This window comes from Ctenocephalides felis, unplaced genomic scaffold, assembly GCF_003426905.1.
Source record: "Ctenocephalides felis isolate EL2017-DRISC unplaced genomic scaffold, ASM342690v1 CF-g0.4_SCAFFOLD_00845, whole genome shotgun sequence".
NCBI classification, from domain to species: domain Eukaryota; kingdom Metazoa; phylum Arthropoda; class Insecta; order Siphonaptera; family Pulicidae; genus Ctenocephalides; species Ctenocephalides felis.
In genome coordinates this window covers 12,407,325-12,433,658 of record NW_020536999.1, presented here as the reverse complement: position 1 = coordinate 12,433,658, position 26,334 = coordinate 12,407,325, and the positions used below count along the sequence as shown (strand labels likewise).

The following is a 26,334-nucleotide window of genomic DNA, read 5'->3' as shown; positions in this document are numbered from 1 at the left end:
ACACACATAGATCCATTTTTTCTAAGGTATGCCAAAATATTAAGAAATCTTTGAAACGTAAAGATATATAAAAATTTTCATTTTCGATTTTTTGCGATTACTATAACTTACCCTACGGAAAGTTAATAATAGGAAAATGTGAGGTATTATTATTTCGTAAAAAATATTATACATACGAGTATAATAACAAAGATTCATTCTAATTTCATATATAAAGTTTACAGCATTAATTAAATATAAATAAAAAATATTTAAAAAATTCTATTATTTCCCTTCAAAATTAATTATGGAATTAATTTTGATTCTCAAAATTTCCGTTTTTTTTTGCTCAAAACTGCAAAAAATATGAGCCATTGATTCCATCGCCTACCAAAATTTTGATAATTTACCATTTATTGGTATTTTTTCTAAGCATTGTTTCATTGATATTTATTTGTTCATAAATTGTCTGATCACCTGATTGCTTAGTTGACCCTTATAAGAAAAGAATTACCCTGATATTTCTTTATTTTTCGCCAAACAATTTAAGATTTGTATGCATATTGAAATGCATAAAATAGTAATTTTTTATAGCAAAATGAACAAAAATATTGGGGTTTAGATATATGAACACCACACTATAGAACACATTTGTGTCTAGTATTAGGTTTTGAAGTTGTTGGAGTCGTCGGAGTTGTTAAGTGGACATAACTCCTTTCTGAAGCAAATCCTAATCAATCTCTCTTCGGTTATGATAAGCTCATCTCTAATCTACACAATTTGGCAGTCTCCTGCAATAGTGTTGAAGAAAAATTTGAGTGAAATCAACTATTTTCCGAACCACTGGAGCCTTTTCAATTTAATTTCAATTTTTGTTTTAATATTAAATTTATCTTTTACAGCCAAAACAACTGGATGTTCTGCAAAGTTAAATGGCGGTTTACCGAAGAAGGAGCCTTTGTACCTTCGTCTTAAGTCCAAAAAAATCGAACTATTCCATCCTGAAGGACCAACAATTGAGTTGAAGAAAAGTGAACAATTGGTGATCGCATGCTCCGGCAGTAAAAATTATATCACGCCACTGAAAAGTTAGTAAGATAATTAATAGATGTATTTATTAAGGGGCACAACTAGTGTAACCGCCTAAAAAAATGTGATTTTTGGGAATTTATATAAAAAAAACTACTTTACGAATCATTTCAAAATTTTAGGAATATATTTATACATATTTTAAGAATACATAGTAAAATTTTTGAAAAAAAAATTAATATTTTTTAAGTTATCGTCGAACTCCAACGGCGCGACAAAAAAAAAGGCCCTTCACTGCTGCAGTGATTGCGGCCTTCTACGTGGATGAAAATTTAAAAAAAAAGTCATTAAACTAGATAATATTGTCTGCAAAATGAACTACGATAAAGAAAAAAAATCAAAAATTGACAAAATGACGGCGTTTTTTAAAAACAGTCGAATTTTATCCAAAATTTTGGTCGTTTTTGGACTGCCAAAATTAGATTTTTGATCCGATCAACAAATTGATAATTCATTTTACGGAGAACTATATATAAAACATCTAAAAAAAATTGATAGTGATCGGATCATTTGTTTTTGAGTAATCGCTGTAGCAAATTCGGAAAATGCTGTTTCGAGAAAAACGCGTTTAAATATAAAATGATCGTTATACTATATACTATATATATACTCTTTAAATGGCTGTGACTCAAAAACTATTTAATATATCGATTTAAAATTTTGGTATGTTATTTTTAAAGGTATAACCTATCGAAATATGGAAAAATTAAAAATTCGATTTTTTGAAAATTTCACACTAGTTGTGCTTCTTGAGGTTAAAATATTTTATCCTCCTAGATTCCTCCAGCGTAGCATACGGTAGATGCCGTTCAGAAGATGTCCTGAATTTTGGTAAAAATTCCAGTTCAATCTCGGATTTGGCTTGTGATAAGACAATAACCGGTGACATTATCACATCCAAGGATAAATGTACAGGAGATGGCACTTGGAGTTACATTGGATTCGATGTCCGAGATGACCAGGTTGGATTTGTGCCTTTGTACAAAGTTTGCTATGACCAGAAGACTGGATCGGTTGTGTACACTGAACATACGATTTTTGGAACTTCTATCGCAGGTAATAGATAATAAAATTAAGGGCTGTTATGCGATTCTGTCGCATAACAGAAAAATGTTATGGCAAGGCCATGTTATGAACAACCTCCCATACAAATGTCACAAAAACGATCTTAGATAACAGGGTCTTTCTGACCCAGCTTCATAACATACGAGTGACGTTGCAGTTTATGTGTAAAATGTCTGAATGCAGAGCAAATACATGACATGTAGACAGTATTCAGTATAATTCAGTACCATAATGTATGGAAGTCGGAGCGTAACATGGCCTTGCCATAACATTTTTCTGTTGTGCACAGGAGTCGGTCCCTAATTTTACTAACTTTCAATAGGGTAAATTATAGTCTTTGCAAAAAATGTACGTTTCAAAAGTTTTTGAATATTTTGGCATACCCTAGAAAAAATGATGTGAATATGTATAATGTAAATGTTTGCTGACGATTTCATGAACGAAATAACCGATTTGAATAATTCAAAAAACATTCGATGCGTATTGATAGGGAGACGTGCTGATTAGTTTTTTGGCAAAGGCAGGTCTAGCCGTTTCGAAGATACGGGGCAAAAAGTGCCAAAAGTGATAAATCAGTGTATGAGACAACAAATTAAAAAGAAACATTTTTTTTTACATTTCTATGATATAAAATTATTACAAAACTAGTGTTGCATGGCATCGTGCCTTGCGGCAAATTGCTAGGACTTCCCGTATTGATTTATTCTATTTTTTTAAAAGTGTAATTTTTTTTAGAAAATTGTAAAAAGGTTTTTGAGAATTCTGATAATAACGAAAATTTTGACGTTTTTGAAAAAAATGAATTTTTTTTTATATTCAGAAAATTTTGAACTTTTTTTTAAACCAATGGCAATTTCAGAGAAGAAATATAGAAGCGCGTAAGCGCCGCGCCGCGGTGTTACAGATGTACATTAGTACGGAAACCAAAGAAATGTAAAAGAATGTATACTTATTAAAATCTATTTAAAATATCTGATAATTTGATGTGCATATGTTTAATAATCATTTTTAACCGACAAATGGCATTTTTTTTACTTGTTTCGCTAATTTCCAAAACCGTTAGACCTGCCTTTCCAAAAATTGAACCAGTACGTCATTTTGTTAATACAAGTTAATCGTGTTTGAACCGTATTTCCGAAATCGTCGACGAAAATTTGTAGCTACACACATATACGAACACACATGCACACACGCACATATATCAATTTTTTTCTAACGTATGCCAAAATGTTCAGAAACCTTTGAAACGTAAAAATGTGTAAAAAAAACTAACAACGAAAAAAATACTTTTGATATGGATTTTCAAAAATCTCTCTTATCCTTGTTTTTGGTATTGAAAATTATGAAAATGTTCTATTTTCTGATATATATAGTTATGACAATTATTTTTAGATGGTGCAATTATCATAAGATTTTTACTTGCTTGTTAATATGTAAAAACACCTGATCACACAACAATTAATTAGACAATTTTACAGTTTCACTAACAAGCAACAAGCATAAGAGAGCGTTGCCATGACAACGCTCTTTTATGAGCTCTGTTATGGCAGAATTGCTCCATTAGTATATGATTGACGAATATACTCTTCACGAGCTCTATTCGAATGACACTGGTTAACCACTTAACTTAGGTTAAGTAACCACTTAACTTAGGTTAATTACGAAATTAGTCAACGGATTTGACATCGTCGACTTCCTCAATATCTCCATTCATTATGAGCATTTGGTAGGTAGTTATAGTTAGGTATCCTGAACATTAATTAACTAACTATATATAATTGCGGAAATTTAATTGTCGTTGAAACCGATCTAATTATCTCCTCTATTAAATTTTCTCGTCTCGTATGATGAAACTGACTCTGACTATGCCTCTGCCTCTGCCAATCAATTATCTCTCACCATTCATCACAACGGTAAAGGTAAAGGGAATTTGCAATTGAAGCAATTATACCTCGATACATTCTATCAAACATTATATTAGATGTCAGTGGTAATTGGTAAGTGGAAAATATTAGCGACACGCATTTATAATCAACGGATAAAACTGATGAAAGATATATGATAATATAATAAATTAAAAAAGGTTTTTCGCACGGATCAGCCGATTTGAATGGTTTAAAAAACATTCGATTCCTATTGATAGAGAGATGTGCTAATTAGTTTTTGGCAAAGGCAAGTCCAGCCATTTCGGAGATACGGAGCAAAGAGTGCTGAAAATACAAATTGAGTTTTTGAGAGAACGGAGTATCGGATGTAAATGATCTAAAAAAACATTAAATTTGTAATGATTGGGAGAAGAGGTGATTAGTTTTTGGCAGAGACAGGTCCCGCCATTTCGAAGATACAGCGCTAAATGTGCAAAAAATGGCAGTTTTTTGAGTGAACTAAGCGTCCGATTTGAATGTACTAAAAGACTTTCTGCTTGTATTGACAAAACAATTGTTTTTGAGGATAAAAAATTATTACATCTTTTTTTATTTTCCATAAAATATTTTTGTAATTTTGGATTAAAAATTCAAAAAAATTACTCAGGTTAAGCACAGTCTAAGCGCCACTCTGGTACAAATGTTCACCCAAGTGCCTTTTTGTGAAAACTATTGAAAAATGTGAAAATGCTGCCAAGCTATGCACAGTACAAGTGAAAATGTCGCACAAAATTGTTTGCAAATGCGTTTAGACTGGGGCTATACGGGAGCACTTTTTCAATTTTGTGTAAATTAGGCAACTATTTTTTTGAAATTGAATTCGAAATGAAATCACGATTGTTGTTAATGTTCTGGAGATAAATTGATTTATGATTTACATTTGATTTGCTCAGATACAACAAGATAGCAAAAATAATGAAAGTTGCAGTATTTGTAATAATATATTTGAAAACGTTTAAAATTTCTCGAATATTTCATTACGGTACGGGAGTTTCAGCAATTTGCCTTAAGGCACGATGTTATACACCACTAGTTCAGATTAGTATTGGAAAAGGACTCTACTGAAGAGCAAACTGAATATAGATCTCGATAATAAAAAGTGAACTTTTTTTAATTACAATATTTATTACAACTGTTAAATAATTAATTAATGATAATTAATCATCTTTCAACAATGATGAACAATAACATAAATTTAAATAAAAAAGAGTACAAAATAAAGGATAGTATTTTCATTAAAGTAGTATGATAATTTAATATAAAATAAAAGCAAATAATAATGGAGTTTATGAAGAGATTTGGAAGATAAGAAAAGCACTTCGCTGACGAGCAATTTAAAAAACTAGATTAAATATAAAAAGAACTCTGCGCCTTTTCTTTCGAGTAAATTTACTAATATCTATATATCTATATATCTATTATTCCTATTTGTTATTCTTGTTTATTATCATCTATTTATTATTACTATTATCTCAGATAGCGAAAAGGAATCCTACCGACCCAGTTTTAAATCCACCGGCACCCCGAAGCACGTGTCCCCGGCCGAGGCCTACAAGCAGGAAACCCAGAAGGAAATATTTGCCGAATTGCTGGGATCATCGCAACTGGCAGAGAAATATTTCGAGGGCGCCAACGCCTTTTTAGCGAGAGGACACATGTCTCCCGATGCAGATTTTACATTCGCCATTTGGCAATATGCCACCTACTTCTATGTCAATGTTTGCCCACAATGGCAGGTAAATCCATAAAATAATAAAGAGTTTGTTGTTTTGTTTTTGTTTTTTACACTATATTGACGAATAGGGTAGAACGGAACTTAAAGATCCACCACAGATATCTTAACTAGTTGGTATTGGTATTTTGCCTTGAGGCAAGTTACATGAACTTCCCAAAATGTGTAAATAATCGACTTAATCAATAAACAAACTAATTTATGAGTTATTAAGAGTATTTCGAGTGGGTTTATTACACATAATTGAAAACGAACGAACACGTTAACTCGGAGTATTTTCTAAAAGCGAATTTTCAAAAATCAATGATTTTTAAAATTAAACCAGTTTCCGTAGGATTAATGGTTTAGTATGTTCATTAAGACCAAGTACTTTATCGTTATACCAAGTTAATCGTCTAATTTGAATTTTAACAAATGTCAAAAAACCTACTCGTTTTCTCAAACTTTGATGAATTTTTAAAATTAAACTACTTGTCGTAAGGCCGTAATATTTCTGTAAGTTCTATAAAACCATGATATATATCGCCAAAAAAAAGTTCCATAAACATCGTCTTAATTTTTTTTCTCAACAGTTAATTACATGAAAACGGCTCGGTAGATTTTCACCTAAAACTAATCAGAATCATTCCCAACTAATATCTTTCGAACAGTTTTTCATTTTTTAATATCGATTCGGTAGTATGAGCCTAAATGTGGACGAAATGTTTAACACTTTTTTCAAATTACAAAGAAACGGCTCGACCGATCTTTAAACAAAACTGACAAACGATTATAGTCCTCATCGAGATACGTCGAATGGCTTTTAAATTTTTGGAATCGGTTCAGGCGTTTTTTAGAAAACGTCGATTTACCGCAAAAAATCTGTTCACACACACACGCACATCGTTTTTCCAAATTTGGTTTCATTCGATTCAGAACGGCTTGAAACGTCGAGAAAACATAAAATTAGCAAATTAGATTTTTGGATGAAAACGTAAACTTCTTCTTCGGGATTTTAAAACTTTTCCTTCGGGAAGTTAATTATAAATTACTTAATAACATTTTTAAAAAAAAAATATCTTTACACTACTGAGGAATAGGGTAGAGCGGGGCTGAAACAAGTAAAGTTAAGCATTTTTAACAACAATATTTGAAAGTAGAGGGCAAAAGATGTATATCCAGCCATCACCTTGATTTTTACGACGTTGCTATCAGGAGATAAACGACAAAGTTTGAAAATGCATAACAAATGTATTTTCTTTCGTTGTTAGATTTTTTGGTCGTGAGCACTGTTGTTTAGTTTACGAGACCTAAATATAATTTTTAATTATACGTTATTTAATTGGTTTTATAAGATGTATTGTTATTTTTGAGTTAGATTCAAAAGTTTTTTTTTATATAACCTTTATAAAAGCTTATACACGTGGGTGGGGTAAAAGAACCAACTAAACCTCTATCCTGGCAAAGTTGAAAACAATTAAAACTAGTAAATAAAAATGTTAAAAAACTAAGTTAAAAAAATAATTTCACAAGAGATAAATTAAATTATTCCAACTCTGCTAATGAAGATTTTTGACGAAATACCAGATCAAGGTTATATACAGTGTTATCTTTGTAAAAAATATGCCTATGAAATTTATATTTTGCATTGGTTGAATAATGTAGCTATTATTTAGTAAAATCCCTTTGAAATTAAAAATAAAACATTGGGTCTGTTTGGCCTTCTGGCCGTTTTGTCCCTGGCCTTTGGGGTGAAAAGGACGAGGTGACAAATTTTAGAAAATCACCAAAAATACTCTTTTCTACAATGATGAACTAGCTGGGAGGTTCACTGAACATAGTCAGATAGTTTTAGTAGTTTGATATGTGTTTTTTGTTGTGATATAATCGCGGTTCCAACTAAAAATATTTCTAGTAAAACTTTTCTTCTTCCAGGCCGTGAATGCTGGAAACTGGTTACGTGTAGAAAATCTAGCAAGAAAATTGGGATCTTCCAGAGCTGAAGATTTGACCGTCTATTCAGGTGTCCATGATATCCTAACTCTGCCTGATGTCAATAACAACGAAGTAAAAATGTCTATTGCCAAAGACGGAAACATTTGGATACCCAAATGGAATTGGAAAATAGTACAATCGCCAAAAACTGGAGAAGGCATTGCTTTTGTTACCCTCAATAATCCTTATGCAGAGAAAGTTCCTCATAAAGATCTACTCTGCAAGGACATCTGCAAAGAAGCTGGATTTGAAGATTCCTATTTTGCTGATTTAACTAGAGGATACACATATTGCTGTAATGTAGACGATTTGTTGGCTGCTGTTGAAACTGCTCCCAAAGTTGAAGTTAAATTGTTGATGAAAGCGTGAATTGATTCTAAAATTTTATAAAAGTAATGGAACAATCGTAATCAGTATTGTATACAGATTATAAAATCTTCTTATTTTAATAAAGTCTTTTACATTGAGCTTGTAATTATTTTTAGTTGTGAATTCTACCAATTCTGTTTGTTGTCACTTATTATCACAAAGTTATAAGAAACTAAATTACCTGTAAATTCTATAAACAAAATATGTACATATGTAAAACAAACACACATGTTTGCTGTGTTTATACAAGTAAATAAAATTGGTAATTTTATATTTAAAATTTGAATTTTGCGCTCTCTATATCCTGTCAAACTTCACGTCGTTTATGGAGGCATCCATCTTTGGTTTGCGCAAATGTCAAAAATTTTGGTGCAAAGAGCACGTGTTTGAGAGAACGTCGATTTACGGCAAAAAATCTGTTCACATACACGCACACACATACACACACACACACACACTTTCCAAATTTGGTCTCATTCGATTCAGAATGGTTTGAAACGTCGAGAAAACATAAAATTAGCGAATCGGATTTTTTGATGAAAACATAAACTTCTCCTTCGGGAAGTTAAAAATATAAAGTCTATTTTAAATGAATATCATATAAGTTTCCTAAAAATATTGTAAGCCTGTGGTCGAATTGGCCGAGGTCGCAAGAACGAGGTTTAGACTATTCGAGAGTCGTCGGTTCGATCCCGCGATTCCAGAAAAAATAAATTATGTAGTTTTTCAAACTGTATAACTGGTGATGCCATGTTTACTTATGTATGACGCCACAATTAATATTTACATGTGTCGATAATAATAATAATATAGTCGCCATCTCAGGATTGCATTATGTCAACCGAATTGTTGCATTCTAAAAAGTTGCTGTCTCTTTCCTTCCAAAAAGGACGAAAGAAAGAAAGAATGCTTCCGTCTTAGGTTCTATCCAGTTCGATTCAGTTCGGGTTCTATCTTGTTCGGGTTCGATTCAGTTCGGGTCAGTCCTCTTCCGGTGCGTTTTTAGTTTGCTTTCAGTTCCGTCTTCAATTCGCTTTCAGTGCGTTATGAGTACGCTTTCAGTTTGCTTTCCTTCTTTGGTTCAGTGTCGAGTGATGGTCGAGCGTTCTTCCGAGTCAGTCGAGTTTTTAAGTTTTGTTCAGTGTCCTTTTATTATTTAAAGTGAGGTTATTTCTTAATTTGTTATTATCAGAGAATAAGATCGTTTTTAGTTTTCAAATACAGTGCATATTCAAGAATAACCAGCGATTCCATGGGATCTGATTATTTAATCAAGACCGCCCCACATTTTGCCCTTCGAGCCGGATCTCAATTAAGATTGAGAGTTTCTACAAGTTGCCGATTCAGGAACAAAGTATTAATTATAATTGCATTTATCGGACATCAAGGTAAGTCATTATATTTCTAAGTTTCTTACATAATCGTAACCTTTCCTAAATATGCCGCCCAAGAGTGTATCTGCCAGTGCTGAAGTCTGCGACGTGTTTACAGTCTTAAAGGACATTAGGGCTCGCCCGTAGGTAAGCGGTTAAGAGCGACGGGACTTGTTTCAGAGGTCCCGGGTTCGATACCCACTTCGAGCAGCCTGTTGTCAGACAACAGTGACAACGATTTTCACTTGGAAATATAGATAGCAATATGTTTCCAAGTGAAAATAGCCTTCAACCGGCATTGCAGCACCATACTCGCCCTATACAGAAATTAATAAATTATCATACAGAGATGTGACAACTGATTATTGGGTTGCCATCTGTGAAACAGACTAGTATAAAGTCAAAAATCAGCTCAACAGAGCTTATAGGACTATTAAGTTCTAATTGTTGTTCAAAAATTAAAAAAAAAAATTGATTTTTTTTTTTTTAAATTAAAAAAAGGACATTAACTGTTTAAAATAGTTAAAGCTCAGATAGCGATTATTTTAGTATTTGTTTATTAGTGCATCCCATAAAATTGAATAATTATTGGAAGTAGGTAGTATTCGGAATTTGAGATACCCAGCTATAAGTCTGTAAATACATGTATATTGACTGCCTCAACTGTCTCAAAACCTACATAGGGTAGGGTGTACACAACTAATAAATAATTAACTTCCCGTAGGGTAAGTTATAGTAATCGCAAAAATCGAAAATAAAAATTTTTGGATATCTTTACGTTTCAAAGGTTTCTGAATATTTTGGCATACCTTAGAAAAAATGGATATATGTGTGCGGATACAAATTTTTCTCGACGATTTCGGGAACACGGATCTACCGATTTGAATAATTCAAAAAAACATTCGATTCCTATTGATAGGGAGATGTGCTGATTAGGTTTTGGGAAAGGCAGGTCAATCCGTTATGAAGATAAAGAGCAAAGAGTGCAGAAAATAGAAATCGAGTTTTTGAGAGAACGGAGTATCGGATTTGAATGATCTAAAAAACCTTCAATTTGTAATGATTGGGAGAAATTGTGTTTATTAGTTTTTGGCAAAGGCAGGCCTAGCCATTTCGAAAATCCAGAGCTAAATATACAAAAAATGGCGGTTTTTGAGAGAAATAAGCATCCGAATTGAATGATTCAAAAAACTCTCTGCTTGTGTTAACAAAACAATTGTTTTTGAAAAAAAAATCAATTTTGTTTTGTATATCGAAAATAATTTTGATTTTAATTTTAATTCTGGCTAAAGTTTTAAAGCTCACTTATATACTTCAAATGAATAATTTTAACTTAGACAATATCACAGTATTTATAATAATCTAATTGAAAACATTTAATATTCCTCGAACACTTCGTTACGGTACGGGAAGTTCGAGCAATTTGCCTTAAGGCGCGATGACATACACGACTAGTTCTTTTTAACTTCCCGTAGGGCAAGTTATAGTAATCGCAAAAAAATCGAAAATGAAAATTTTTGTAATCTTTACGTTTCAAAGGTTTCTGAATATTTTGGTATACCTTAGAAAAAACGGATGTATGTGTGTGTGTGTGTGTTTGTGTGTGTATGTGTGTGCGGATACAAATTTTAGTCGACGATTCCGAGAACACCGATCAACCGATTTGAATAATTCAAAAAACATTCGATTCGTATTGATAAGGAGACGTGCTGATTAGTTTTTGGCGAAGGCAGGTCTAGCCGTTCCGAAGATACGGGGCAAAAAGTGCCGAAAACGGTAACTCAGTTTTTAAGAGAACGGACCGTCCGATTTTAATAATTCAAAAAACATTTTACTTGTATTGACAAGATAAAGAATTGATCAAATTTTCATGGAGGCAGGTTTAGCGGTTTCGGAGATCTAATGAAAAAAGTAAAAAGAATTAAAAGAAAATAAAATTATCATGGCATAACAGTGTACTTCTATCTTAAACTGCCGACATCTGTCCGACAACAATAAAATTCTGTGATTGTCAAAATTCAAAAATGGCGATTTGAATAACCTATAATATAATGTGAGGCTACATATAATTGTGTGCATAAATATAATTATATAAGAATAAACAGATCTATTCAAGAAAAATCTTTTTTAGTTCAATAACATACTTTTAATCCATAATTTATTATGTTGCGGGTAAGTTAATTTTCATATTCGAATTCTAACCTCAATGGCAAGAGTCATTTTTTTGAAATGAAACAATTCTTTTTCAAGCTGTACCACAGGACCGTTTCAAACAAACATCTATTAAATGCACCTAACAATATCTTTCGCACTATTTCAACTACCCCAGTTGTCAATAAAGTGCAGTCTGGTCGATACAAAATATCTCTAAAAAAAGATAAGCCTCTTACCTACGAAATGGCAAATCCACCACACTTTATAGCTCATAGAAAATCATGGAACTCCTGGAACACATCAAATTTGGAAGACGGTTTGCGACCTGCAGAAACTGCAGTTGAAGATATGTTTATAAGAAAGTTTATGGAAGGCACTTGGCATAATCTTCTAGCATCTGAAGTTATTATAAAACGACAACATAATCATATCAGAATTGCTGCGATAATGCAACAAAAGATTAATGCTAGGAAGATGTATTTTCTGATTGGATTTTCAGAAGAGTTGTTAGCATATTGGCTTCAGTGTCCTGTTACTTTAGAGTTACAAACTGTTAGTGATAAAAAGGATGTTGTGTTCAAATATATTTAAGCCTGAATTGTACAAAAACTTGTTGATGAAGTTATAGTAATTATTATATGTTTCATTATTCATTTTCTATTTAATAATATATTTTAGTAATATTGTAATACAGTTCTGAGCCTTTCTTGTTCATAAATCATTGTGGTTGCATATGTTTAAACCATTGTGGTAAACTGAATTGTTTATTAACTTAATGCTTTCTGTGATTTTTCCTCACTACAGACATTGCATATTGAATGTTATCTGAAAAACAAAACTTCTTTCAAAGCCAAAGATTTAAAATTTTAATAATAGCCATTTTGATTTTTTCAAATAAAATTGGTTGTGAGAAGATTTTTTTGCCAGACTACATTACAGATCTCACAAAACAAATTCTAATTTAAAATTCTAATTCATTTCTTTGCTATTTCATCAAATTTTGTAATATTTTTTTTGGTTTTTGACTCAGTTCAATATCAGAGTAATGATATTAAGATTTTGCAAAAATTAAATTGTAAAAAAAATATAAGTCAGTATTATTTTAAGTGCTGTATTTCAGTTGTTTACTTATGTTAATGAATTAATTGCATTTTAGCATATGTGATACCCATTTCAATTTTTAATCTTTCATACAATAATTTAATTTTTATCTAAAATTTATATGCAAGCTCTTCCATCACAACTTCAAATTATCATAATCTCAATTTTGTGCTTTAATCATTAAAATCAATATCTGAATCATCAGAGGCATCATTTCCTCGAATAGTTCTCTTCTTCTCTATTGTCAGTTTATTTTTTCTGTGTTTTTCATCAGGAGGTGTTAATAAATCACCATTATAATTGATTACATGGGAATGTGCAATTCTCCATTCTAACATTTCAGTTGAGAAATCATCACAGTTTCCAAGATCTGTGAAACCTCTGATATAATCTTTTGTGACGCTGTCTTTGATGAGTGCTATTGTTGGTATAACCTTGATACGCAGTCGCTCTGATAAAAAAATACGAATGAGTAATATAAAAACAAAATGAATTTATTTATTCGAAATAGGTGCTTATTAAACAGGAATTAAAATTATGCAGTTTGCTGAACAGCAGTAATTTGCTTTATAGAAAGTTATTTATCATTTATATTAATTTCATTCTCATAATTAGACTTTCAAATCTTTTTAACAAGTTTTGTTTATAAAGACATGTTACCTGTTAAAAATGGGCACCTTTCCACATTTATCTTACAAAATTTGGCTTCAATATGCTTTTTAGCTATAATTTTCAGATGCATATCAACAATTTTGCAACGATCTGTAGAATCTCTATAGAAATGGCATACAATATCTTTGCTCTTTTTAGTGACCTCAAAGAATTCTTTTTCATCAGCAAGTTCTGAATATTCTCCATGACCCTATGAAAACAAAAACCCTTAATATTTTTATGTTACTCTATTTCACTATCAATTATTACCATAGATAGCCATTGTTGCTTTTGTTGACTCTGTCTTTTTAATTCCTTCAAACGTTGTTCCCGTAACTTTTCTATATCATCAAGATCCAAGTTATCCAAGCGTTCAATTTCTGACTCGATTTGCTGCTCCACTACTTTTGCTGTTTGAATCAGTTTTTGTTGGATAATTTGTTCCATCTAAAATGATAATTCAAAATATTAGTGATTGATTTCTTATGGAAATCAAAATAAATGGATGTAATAAAACATGTGTAGTATGTATAATTTGTAACACATGTGCACAGTTGAAACGATTTGAAGGATTTGAACATCGTTATTTACCTTTAGCACTTTAAAGGAATGTGTATTTCATATAATACTTTAAAATCAAGTTAAAAATTATAGTCACAAAATACTTTTAACAAACAATTGAATTTTGTTATTTAAATTTGAACTTGAACTCAACAACGATTGCTTTGATTAAGATGAAAATGTTCAATACTGCTCATTATATGATTGCTTAAACAATTTTATTCATTTATTATTAATTAAAAATTATCCTAGACAATACAAAATTGGAAAATTAATTAGAGGGAGGGTCAAGGAACTTAGTCATAACCTAACTGACAACTAATGAACGCCAAGGCTTTAGGGTGTATTCACATCGTACATCTTGACATTATGACATGCCATCTGTCAAAGTAAGGTGGACTCACATGTGATAATTTGAGTGACAGTTTTAAATTTTAGTTTAAATATTAAATCTTAACCGTTATTTAAATTTTAAATATTAAACGAAAAGCTGGTGCATGATACATTCAGTGTATTTACCATATTCTTCATTCTTTATTTTTTGAATCCAAAACAACTTTTTCCGCAACTATATTCACACTTGAATACTTGTATGAATTTAATAATTATTAAATAAAATAAATATTTGCAATTAAATATAAAATAATATTGATTTACTATTTCATTTCACCTTTACAAAGTTAAACTCCTAATATGAATTACTCAAATTTGAATATAAGATCTTAATAAGTCTCGAGACTGATTAAAAATTAATTACCTTTGTTAATCGTTTTTCTAGACAATATTAAAATATAATATATTCATTTCGTCTTTCATCACTTTCATAATTGATGATTAGGCAATCTGAAAAATTCAAAAATTACATTCAATTAAATATATTTACACTGTATTTAAAATAAATATAATAGATATATTGTTGCAGTTTCAGCAGTTATTTAGATCCTCAAAATATGAAAAAATGTAGATTCAAAAATTAAAATGCTGCATTATAATGTAGTTTATAAATAACTTAGTGATAAAAAAAATTATAAAATCTATTTATTAATTTGAAAAGTACAGATTGGTGTAGATTAAATATCTTTACAAATATATAACTTAATTGCTATACAGCATAAATTAATTATTTATATTCATTCATAATTTTGGCTAGAAAAATAAACAAAAAATATAATAAAGCTAAATATATTGAAGCAACTGCAAGAATATATTTCTGTACATCGATATATAAAACTTTTATATGTATACCAATAAGTAATTTATATTTAATACATTAAATAATTAATATATATATATATATATATATATATATATATATACATATATAATTATTTAATATAAAATATATCATTTTTACAAGACAAATACGACTGGTGGGTAATTTTGGTGCTTAGATAAAATATATTATTCAATTTCATACAAATATTTTATTGGAATAAATCCAAAAGCTTAAATTACAGAAATATATAAAAAGAATGTCCTTTAGACTTTATATTTTGCTTGTGCAAACATTATTTGCAACGGAACAAACTTTAATTACATTAATAAAATGGTAAAAAATAGATGCTTTTCATTATTTTTATTTGCAAATTTGATGCACTTGAGCTGTTTCAATATGCCATAAATTAATTAAGTATTTTACACAAGTTAATCAAACAGTATAAAAAATATATTATTCAGAACCTTAATTATACTAGTAAAATAGTTAAAGATAATTTACAGTACAGTACCATAAATAACACAGCTGACTGATTCAGGTTATAGTTTATATGTTTAATAGAAAATAGATTTTAATTCATGAAACAAATTGAAATATTTAACAATTAACTTTTAAATATCAAATTATCAACTATCTAAAAATATGGGCATTAACTTTCATATTTTGTACAAGTCACATATCCTCCACTTCAACATCATCACTAAGGGCTTCTATAATAACACTTGTTTCAGATGCTGAAACAGTTGATTCACTCGGATGAGATTCATTAATAGTTAATTCAGTTGATACATCAAGCTGATTGTCCACTTCTTGCACTTCAACTTTCTGATACTCCAATTCGTTGATTTGGTTTGAACCTTCTAGCTCATTCAATTCCTTTTCAATTTTTTCATAACACAAGTCCCTTTGTTCATCCGCGGACACCTCACCATCATTCACTACATCCACCTCATCATCATCAGCCGACTCCATGCTTTCATTTTTCATGTCATTTTCCAATAAAGAAAAATCCATACTGGAATCTTTTAGCGAGTTATTCACAGCCGATGAATCCATTAAACTTGGATTGTGTAAATTATAATTTATGTCTGCAGAAGTGTTATGGTCATCCTGTTCATCTTCAGAGTTCTCTGACTCAGAATCCTCTTTCTAGAGATCCAAATGGATATAATTGTTCGAAGTAGGATAGAAAAAATATATGAAAAATAAATTTTTTATTCTTACTATCCACATGCAGTTAATATAATTCAAAAATGTAATACATCGCATGCGTGGATTCTTTATATACAGTATTTGGATATGATTAAGGACTAAATTTAGAAGGTAATGGATGAAGGAACAATTTTGATGTGATGATTAAAAATATAATGTCTATGTTGTTATCGTTAATATATTTATCATAATATTCCTTTGTGATCAATATAAATTGACAATTTTGATAATATATATTTAACATATTTGTTAGCTTCACAAAGTTTACTTATAATATTTACTTTTTTTTTTACTCTCGACAAATTAGTATTTAATCAATACTTTGCTTCTTCAATAGCTTTTGCAATAAATGTCACAAAAGACATTATTATGCGAAGAGTGATAGATGAACTTTAAACTAGCTGTAAGTGGAATTCTGCCTTAAGGCAATTAAGGCATCGTGCCTTAAGGCAAATTGCTAGAACTTCCCATACCAAAAATTATTTTTTTTTTAAAAACGATTAACATTTTTGAAAAAAATTTACTTCGAAAAAATAAGATTTTTGACAAACAATTAGACAAAAAATTACTTTTTTTTTGAAAAAAAATTTTTTTTAATTTTTTTTTTATTTTTTTTTGAAAAAAAAATGTTTTCTTTATTTTGACATATTTTGAAAGATCTAAACTTTTTTTGAAAGCAATCGTACTGCTTTAACTGCATAAAGACGAAATATCAAACCGTCGACGTCTAACGCGTAAACATTGGTACGGAACCCATGGGAATGTAAACCAAAATTATACTTATTGTTAAAATCTCTATAAAATATCTGATAATTTGATGTGCATATGTCTAATGGTCATTTTTGACCGCCAAATGGCATTTTTTTTTACTTTTTTCATTAGATCTCCGAAACCGCTAGACCTGCCTTTATGAAAATTTGATCGGTTCTTCACCTTGTCAATACAAGTAAAATGTTTTTTGAATTATTAAAATCGGACGCTCCGTTCTCTTAAAAACTGAGTTACCGTTTTCGGCACTTTTTGCCCCGTATCTTCGGAACGGCTACACCTGCCTTCGCCAAAAACTAATTAGCACGTCTCCTTATCAATACGAATCGAATGTTTTTTGGATTATTCAAATCGGTTGATCGGTGTTCCCGAAATCGTCGACGAAAATTTGTATCCGCACATACATACACACACGCACACACACACACACACACACACATACATCCATTTTTTCTAAGGTATGCCAAAATATTCAGAAACCTTTGAAACGTCGAGAAATGCAAAATTTTTCATTTTCGATTTTTTTGCGATTACTATAACTTGCCCTACGGGAAGTTAATAAATTTGAAATTTAAATTGAAATTTAATTGTTTACTATGACTTTAAGTCGATAAAGAATATCTTGTCTATAAGAGCTCTTATAATTAGTATTTTAATGCAATTTAATTTACTATTTCAATTATTTCCATGTAATACCATCCGAAAAGGCAAATATATAATATCTTATATACAAAATTCTTCTGTATGGGTGTATGATTTGATACTTCCCCTAAACGGTTTCTCGGATTTTGATAAATCTTTCTGAAGTTTGTTAGTATTATGTATTATATGTTTATAAAAATATAGTAATATTGTAGAAAAAAAATGGTGTGCTGGCGCTAAAAAGACCCCAGGAGCGTCCCTGATAATAATGTATATTAAATAATTACTAAAATGTAATTTAGATACAATAATTACTAAAAACCAGTTAGAATATAATTTGAGATTGCAATAATTATGGGTAACATTATTGGAATAATTATTTTGGGCCGAAAAATCCAATGTAATATTGTACTTTTACCGCGGATACTATATATTAATTTTTTCAGAATTTAGTATACCGTTTAAAAGACTTTAATTTCTAAAAATAGTGTGGGAATTGAGATCATTTTATTTAAGGCAGTTCTATATTTAACATCGCTCATATTGATGTATATGCATTTTGGTGTGGAGAGCAATTTAAAAAACAATAAATATTATTTTTAAGTAAACTGTGAATATTAGTATAGGATATTAAAAAATTGTAGACAATTAATTGTTGTGCACAACAACGTCTGTCAGGTCATCTAGTATATACATATAAATATAAAGCCAATTACATGTTATAATAAAAAAAAGATTACTAAATTGTACTACCTATAGTTATATTTAATAAGTTATAAATCAACAGTTATAAATATTTTATATGTTTTAACAACAAATCACTAACAGAAACAATTATTACTTGCATTCAGCATTCATACAATTCAAAACAGTATCCAGATCTCATCGCATTCCAATGCAAAATTTCTTCGAAATAGCATTTCGAATTAGGTGCAATTTCTCTATTTAGAAGTAACATGTAAATGAGAAATAAGAATTGAAACTAATATTTAGATAAAAGACTCACTTATTAAAAAATTACCTATATCTGGATATGACCACTAACAAAAGACTAATAATTGGAAAGACTATAATTGGAAAGAGTGAAAAAATTATGCCAGAAACTATTAATTCTACTCTATGATAATATTTTTTAAAGTATAAAAACAAATGATACAATGACTTGACGCAAGTCAGCAAGACGATAATAAAAACACAGTTTTTTGAAAAATTGCATTAGAAGTTAGAAGTTTAATTGTTTGTTTAACTATACTGATTATCATAAATGGCAACAAATGTTCATCATCACAATATTTCAGTTTTTGAGGAAAAAAAATTATAGGAATGAAGGAACAAGAATTGTTACAATAGTGTGAGGACAGTGCAGCATGCAACGAATCTAATTAAGCAAATCTGAAATTAATATACATGCAAACTAACCCGAATATTATATGTTCTGGGCTCCGGAATTTTATAATGTAATGGGCATGTATCAATTTCTAGAATGCCCGTTATGGGCTCTTTACAGCAAACATCTCCTATTTCCATGGCACAGGGCTTGAATAAAATCTACAAATTAAAATATACAGTAAATTTAAAACATTAACATAAACAATTATGTGTTATGAAAAATAATAACTTAATTTAAGTCATTATTTATTCACCTGTCTTTTATCTTGCAAAATATGCCTTTTGCAATATTTAGTGCATGGCATTGGCTTATCCGTACATTTGATGCCACCTTCTGAAAATATGCACTTTTGTCCAGCAGATGGGCCCCCACCATGATGACCTCCATGAGGTTTATGTAAAGAGAATTTACTGTGACCGTCCATGTACTGAAAGAGCAATTAATTGACTAAATATAAAAAACAATTGTTGTACACTTCCAACACTGAAATAATTATTATTTGCTTCTCACCTTAGCTGTTCTTTCAAGAGATCGTTCATACAAAATAGCTTCAACACCAGATTTCTTATTATAGCGTTTGAAAGCCTTCAACTTTCTATATAAATTTAACTCCTTCATAGAATCTTTAGGTTGATCTTCTACACTACCTGAGAATAATATCTACTTTAGTTATCTATAATCTAATGTGCTATAATATTGAGCAAAATACTAACACAATGTTTCATATTCTCTCTTTAGAGCAGGAATCAACTTCATTTTTTTCATTTTCAATTCCTGTTGCATAACTTTAAACTGATCTACATATAAATCTTGAAGTCGGGACAGTTTATTTCGCAGTATCATATTAGCTTCTGTTGCAGTATATATTCCTGCATGTCTGTAAATAATAATTGGAAAGGGAGTCATATACATTGTTCATAATACTGCTGATCTCATATTGTAGAATTAAAGGGGCAATTCTGGTTTCTGGGGCAACGCTCTCTTATGCTTGTTCTTGGTATTGAAAATATGAAAATTTCTGCAATTCAGAAATGCAATTTTTTTTATTATAACTAAGTTATTTACTTGAGTGGATCTTCGCCAGTAAAATCATCTAAACATTCGTCATCAGATCCTAAAAATCCAACGCTTTGGTCCACATCACCGTAAATAATAGGTTCCTCATCCTCGCTCTCAGTTGATGATGCATATTGTAAAGGATGTCGCAATTTTTCAACTTGTTGTGGATCTACGTCTTCTGAAAATAAAACAAACCATTAAAAATGAATAAAACTAGTGGTGTATGTTAGGCAAATTGCTGGAACTTCCATTATCATGATTAAATATTCAAAGAATATTAAAAGTTTTCAAATAAATTATTATAAATTCTTATATTATAAAATATTCATATTTCAAATAGACAAAATACAAAAGCTTATAAATTGGACGATGACGTTTAACGATCTTATCTGATATTTCTAAGAATCATATAAACTGAATATCAAAGTTAAAATTTGAAGTATATAAGTGAACTTTAGAATTTTAGGTAGAATTAAAATTAAGAACCAAATTATTTAAGATATTCAAAAAAATATATTTATTTTGCATACATTTTTTTTATAAAATATTGAAAAACTAGTGGGGCGCATGGCATCGTGCCTTAAGGCAAATTGCTGGAACTTCCCGTACCAAAAATTATTATTTTTTTAAAAACGATTAACATTTTTGAAAAAATTTTACTTCGAAATAATTAGATTTTTGAGAAACTATAAATTTGACAAAAAATTACTTTTTTTTTTTCAAAAAAAAAAATTATTTTGGGAAAAAAATGTTTTCTTTATTTTGACATATTTTGGAAATTCTGAACTTTTTTTCAAAGCAATCGTACTGCTTTAACTGCATAGAGACGAAATAACGAAGCGCGTAAGCGCCGCGTCGCCGTCTATTACGGAACCCATAGGAATATAAACGAAATTTATACTCATTGTTAAAATCTCCATAAAATATCTGATAATTTGATGTGCATATGTCTAATATTTATTTTTGACCGCCAAATGGCGTTTTTTTTTTTTTTACTTTTATTACTAGATCTCCGAAACCGCTAGGCCTGCCTTCATGAAAATTTGATCAGTTCTTCATCTTGTTAATACAAGTAAAATGTTTTTTGAATTATTCAAATCGGACGCTCTCTTAAAGACGGAGTTACCGTTTTTGGCACTTTTTGCCTCATATTTTCCGAACGACCAGACCTGCCTTTGCCAAAAACTAATCAGCACGTCTCCTTATCAATACAAATCGAATGTTTTTTGAATTATTCAAATCGCTTCATCCGTGTTCCCGAAATCGTCGACAAAAATTTGTATCCGAACACACACATCCACATACATCCATTTTTTCTAAGGTATGCTAAAATGTTCAGAAGGTTTTGAAACGTAAAGATAAATAAAAATTTTCATTTTCGATTTTTTTGCGATTACTGTAACTTGCCCTACGGGAAGTTAAAAAAAACTAATAGTTTCTTCACACTTCTTCACGTGATTTCAATAACTCACCCTAAGGCAAGTTAAATATTTACTTACTCATTGGATCCAATGGAACAATCTTTCCATTTTCATCTAATTCAACTTTAAGTGTTTCTTTCTCCTTTTCCGCCTCTTTGTCTCGAGTATTGGGTGTCCAGTATTGTGACGACTGATTACTTTCAGTTGGATTTGTGCTTTTCTCAGATTTCATTGGATTTAAATTCGACGATTTAACGAGATAGTGCGATAAGCCACACAATGCGGAATCCAAGCCCTGTGGGGGCTTTCGTCGCGCCACTTGCTTCGTCCGAGAACGCTGAGTGAGTCTGCTGTGTTCGAAGCAGTAACTGGAAACATAAATAAGATAATATAAACTAGAGGTGTATGACATCGTGCCTTAAGGCAAATTGCTGAAACTTTCCGTACCGTAATTGAACATTCGAGGAAAAAAATAAGTAATCAATAACAACTGATCGATGATTTACAACAATTGTTTTATACATTTTCAAATAGATGATTATAATCACTATATATTTTATCGTTCCTAAAATATACAGTGAGGATCTCATCGCTCAAAGTGCTTAAGAATGTTTACATTAACAAGAGGTGCCGAATAAATCCATCTGAGGATATATTTATTACGATTAGAATAACGCATTTGAAATATATACATTTCCAAACTGAATTGTAAATTTAAAATTCATACTTGAAGTATAAAACTTTGTAATATATTTTTGAAAATTTTGAATTTTTTTTTTTCGGAAAATTTTGAAATTTGCTTAAACTTTAAAAATTAAAAATCTTGGTACGGAACCCAACAAAACTGTAACAAAAAAATTAGTACTCATTTTTAAAAACTTCATCAAATATCTGATAATTTGATGTGCATACGTCTAATGTTAATTTATGACCACCAAATATTAGGTTGTCAAATATCTCCCTTCCGCTTTTTTGCTATTGGTTTATAATACAAAAAGGCGGAAGGGAGATATTTGACAACCTAATATCTTTTCACTTCTTAATTTTTTAATTAGATTTTTCTGGTAATTTTGATTTTTTTTAGAATTTTGAAAATATCTTAAAAGTTCGATTTTTTTTAAAAAAAATCGTTTTATTTTTAATTTTTTGAGAAATTGGAAATCTTTGAAAACATTCGATTTTTTTTTTTAAATTTCGAAATAATCTAAAATTTTTGTAAGAAATCGATTATTTTTTAAAGTATGATTTTTTTTTTGAAAATGTTTGAAATAGGAAATTTTAAGTAAAACCATTTTTTTCACATCGTCTACACATGTAAAATGATTTTTGAATTAATCTAATCGGATGATCAGTTCTCTCAGAAACTGCATAACCATTTTACACCCTTTGCGCTCCATACCTCCGAAACGGTCAGGCGTGCCTTTTGCAAAAACTCCTCGCGATTGACTACTAACCGAATGTTTTTTCAATCATTCAAATCGGTTATTCCATACTGTCGAAAATGTCGAGGACATTTGTTTGAACCATATAAAGTAAATTTTAAAATTAAAAATCTTGGTACGAAACCCAAAAAAATGGACACAAAATGTGTTCATATTATTAAAATATCTATAAAATGTCTGATAATTTGATGTGCATATGTCTAATGAATATTTTTGACTGCCAAATAGCATTTTTTTTTACTTTTTTAAATTGAAACTCCGTAACTGCTGGACCTGCCTTTCTAAAAATTTAATCAGTTCTTCATCTTGTCAATATAAATAAAATGTCTTTTGAATTATTCAAATCAGACGCTCCGTTTTCTCAAAAACTGAATTATCATGTTTGGCTCTTTTTGCCCCGTATCTTCGGAACGACTAAACCTGCCTTCGCCAAAAACTAATCAGCACGTCTCCTTATCAATACGAATCAAATGTTATTTTAATTATTCAAATCGGTTAATCGGTGTTCCCGAAATTCTCGACGAAAAGTTTGTATCAGCACACAAAAACACAAATACATCAATTTTTTCTAAGATATGCGAAAATGTTCAGAAACCGCTGAAACGTAAAGATATATAAAAATTTCAATTTTCGATTTTTTTGCAATTTTTTTGCGATTACTATAACTTACCCTACGGAAAGTCAATAGTTCAAATTCCAATTATCCAAAATTCTATTATCATCCTACCTCTGATTTTGCATCTGATGCGGCGCTCTGGTAGGACCCGTAGCGCCCAGCGAATTTTGTAAAGAGCGCTTCTTTGGGGCGGCATTGGGGCACCTTCGGCCGTTGACCGAGTAGACATAGGCACAACGGGTGTAGTGCACCAGGGCGGGGTCATTGTTGCCAGTTGCCTGCAGAATGTGAAGAGCACAATAGTCGCTGGCAGGAGTAGCTGGTGGCCGGCTACATCTACAGAGAAAAAAATATTTTTGATTATTTATTGATATCAGGCATCATTATAAAGCAACTAGTCGTGCCTTAAGACAAATTGCTGGAACTTCTTGTATGACAATGAAATAATCGAGAAATATTAAATGTTTTCAAATAGATTATTATAAATATACATATAAAAGGATTAAAAATTGGTCATTTATCATTATCTCATTCAAATCCGATAATTCCTAGGTGACAGAGTGTTTAGTTTAATTATACAATTAATACTATCTTTCATCTATCCTAATCTTACAATTAGTAAACAATCATTTATCGTACTTGTATCCGGCATGCAAACAAGATCTAGCCCTTTGCTCCAGTTCGGCTCTCAATTTAGCTCTTAATTTAGATGGAGATAAATTTTGATCATCATCTTTTGAACCTTTTTCCGGAGTTTGTGAGCCTTTTTCCTCTTGTGGTTTTTGGCTGTATAATCGATATTGAGATGTCGAGGTTGATGTTCCAAGTTGGTCTATCTGGTGAAATAAAATTGATACAATTATAATTTATTGATATAATTGTAATATTAAGTTGTACTTAATATTGATATAATTGTAATATTAAGTTGTACTAAACAATTACAAGGTTTTACTCTGTCTTTACTGTTTATGTTAAATAGTAGCAAATCCCAAATTCAAACCAAATTTTCCAAAGGTAATTACTAAGATAATTATATATATATATATATATATATATATATGACATCTATGGTATATTTAATGGACAACTTTCAACTTTTGTTATTAATTTTTCGTCACCTTTCCTATGTTATACTCTCTGGCTAGTTGATTGGCAATTTCTTGTCGCAAACTGTCAGGAAGCTGCTTGGAAAATATTGGAGGATGATAAACAATTCTTGAGGATTGAGAAGGATGCAGGATTAATTTACCAGATGATGACATTTGCTTGGATCGAAATACATTGAATAAGGTTCTTGAGATTCGATTGGGTATGAACTAGGAATATACATACAATTATACATGCAACAAAAGTATGCGCAATGATGATTTCTCATCTATTGATACTTTTTTCTGAACATCTATATTATTTTTGTAGACACATGATCAGATTTCAATGAACAGAATTTTTCAATAAAAAATTAGAAGATTAGTATACTAAACTGTTTAATCCTAAACATGTCTTTGAATTTAGAAATTCTGCTCATTAAAAATGACTTATCCAAAAGAAAGGGTTTTTAAAAAAGAGTTTACTTTTTAAATTGAATTCATAGAAGAAAGTGTGCTTTGGGTTGTAGCTATAATTTTTATTTTATAGTTTTGAAATACACAACACACTCTGACATATTTTTATCTGACTTCAAATATCATATAAAATATATTGTAGTACAATTATTATTTTTATTAATCTATATGCAATGGTGAGATAAGCTCAGAACTTCATAAATCTATATTGTAATAAATTTATATAGTATGTATATGCTTATATATATATATATATATATATAATATTTATTCCTATCTACATTTATATAAGAATCTAAACTCACAGATTTATTAGAATCGTGGGTTCTGTATGAATGCTGCATTGTGCCTTCTTCAAATATTTATTTTTATTAATACTTATGTACTGCGACCAGAATGTTTTTATATAAATATAACAAGAGTTTTCAAATATAAAGCACAATTGCACTCTCAACAAAACAAAATCACAATATTAAATAAGTTATTTTTTTGTTTTCGTTTATATCGACTCACTTATAGTCCACCATGTATATCTCTGTTCACACATAACCTAGCACAATCAAAATTTCGCGCAGCGTTTATTAATAATTACTATTTAATGATATTCACTAATGTGATTAAGAACACTGAAATGTATGTTTTTCCCAAACATATTTTGCAAATATTTACATTTACGTGTTTTTGTGATAATCAAAACAAAGCTCGATCTTGCTCTTTACCATAAACGACAGGTTTTATTCTGAACGAAGGGATGTCTAGCTGTCATAATAGTTAAATACGCGCCTAACTTCACAATGCAACAATAGCGCCCCTAGCGACAAATTAACTAAATCACAAACCGAAATCTTTGATAAACTATTTGAATAACAATGAATGAATTGAAAAGAAGAAAATATATATTTAGTCACGAATTTAATTTGAATGAGTGTTTTAGAAGTCAATTAAAATTAAACTGATGTCAGAATATAAAAGGAGACTCACGCACTTGCACAATCCATTATAGAATTTGTAATATTTTGCACAATATTAGGCA

General features: G+C 30.2%; 4 protein-coding genes across 4 annotated transcripts in view; 2 read left to right on the top strand and 2 right to left on the bottom strand.

The window, feature by feature from the left end:
• LOC113377998 overlaps window positions 1–8,133 on the top strand; it is a 10,311-nt gene extending 2,178 nt beyond the window's left edge. Inside the window, exons 2-5 of the mRNA XM_026618487.1 lie at window positions 882–1,067; window positions 1,846–2,124; window positions 5,535–5,794; window positions 7,705–8,133. Of these exons, the coding sequence (XP_026474272.1) occupies window positions 882–1,067; window positions 1,846–2,124; window positions 5,535–5,794; window positions 7,705–8,133 (1,154 nt within the window). The remainder of the gene's footprint in view (window positions 1–881; window positions 1,068–1,845; window positions 2,125–5,534; window positions 5,795–7,704) is intronic.
• A 3,427-nt stretch (window positions 8,134–11,560) lies between these two features.
• Window positions 11,561–12,251, top strand: LOC113363573 (28S ribosomal protein S24, mitochondrial-like). Its single transcript, XM_026606065.1, has 2 exons — window positions 11,561–11,678; window positions 11,757–12,251. The coding sequence occupies exons 1-2, from the start codon at window positions 11,670–11,672 to the stop codon at window positions 12,249–12,251; spliced, it is 504 nt and encodes a 167-aa protein (XP_026461850.1). The 5' UTR covers window positions 11,561–11,669.
• Window positions 12,252–12,772: 521 nt separating this feature from the next.
• On the bottom strand, window positions 12,773–14,187 carry LOC113363572 (thioredoxin domain-containing protein 9-like). The gene is made up of 4 exons (XM_026606064.1): window positions 14,004–14,187; window positions 13,683–13,859; window positions 13,422–13,623; window positions 12,773–13,212 (listed from the first exon to the last, which is right to left on the bottom strand). The coding sequence occupies exons 2-4, from the start codon at window positions 13,857–13,859 to the stop codon at window positions 12,935–12,937; spliced, it is 657 nt and encodes a 218-aa protein (XP_026461849.1). The 5' UTR covers window positions 14,004–14,187; the 3' UTR covers window positions 12,773–12,934.
• A 1,641-nt stretch (window positions 14,188–15,828) lies between these two features.
• LOC113377988 (KAT8 regulatory NSL complex subunit 2-like) lies at window positions 15,829–25,939 on the bottom strand. Its single transcript, XM_026618477.1, has 10 exons — window positions 25,607–25,939; window positions 24,379–24,575; window positions 23,851–24,075; window positions 21,760–22,049; window positions 20,267–20,438; window positions 19,915–20,078; window positions 19,712–19,848; window positions 19,455–19,628; window positions 19,231–19,359; window positions 15,829–16,338 (listed from the first exon to the last, which is right to left on the bottom strand). The coding sequence occupies exons 1-10, from the start codon at window positions 25,643–25,645 to the stop codon at window positions 15,862–15,864; spliced, it is 2,004 nt and encodes a 667-aa protein (XP_026474262.1). The 5' UTR covers window positions 25,646–25,939; the 3' UTR covers window positions 15,829–15,861.
• Window positions 25,940–26,334: the final 395 nt, after the last annotated feature.

What these genes read in the sequence shown, in the direction of transcription:
- LOC113377988 (XM_026618477.1), bottom strand. Translation starts at nt 25,645, where the DNA reads ATGCAGCATTCATACAGAACCCACGATTCTAATAAATCT. An exon ending in CCCACGATTCTAATAAATCT is followed by an intron (nt 24,576 to 25,606) that starts GTGAGTTTAGAT and finishes TTATTTCACCAG; the next exon opens with ATAGACCAACTTGGAACATC. An exon ending in TGTTTGCATGCCGGATACAA is followed by an intron (nt 24,076 to 24,378) that starts GTACGATAAATG and finishes TTTTCTCTGTAG; the next exon opens with ATGTAGCCGGCCACCAGCTA.
- LOC113363572 (XM_026606064.1), bottom strand. Translation starts at nt 13,859, where the DNA reads ATGGAACAAATTATCCAACAAAAACTGATTCAAACAGCAAAAGTAGTG. An exon ending in AGCAACAATGGCTATCTATG is followed by an intron (nt 13,624 to 13,682) that starts GTAATAATTGAT and finishes TTGTTTTCATAG; the next exon opens with GGTCATGGAGAATATTCAGA. An exon ending in AAGGTGCCCATTTTTAACAG is followed by an intron (nt 13,213 to 13,421) that starts GTAACATGTCTT and finishes TTTTTTTATCAG; the next exon opens with AGCGACTGCGTATCAAGGTT.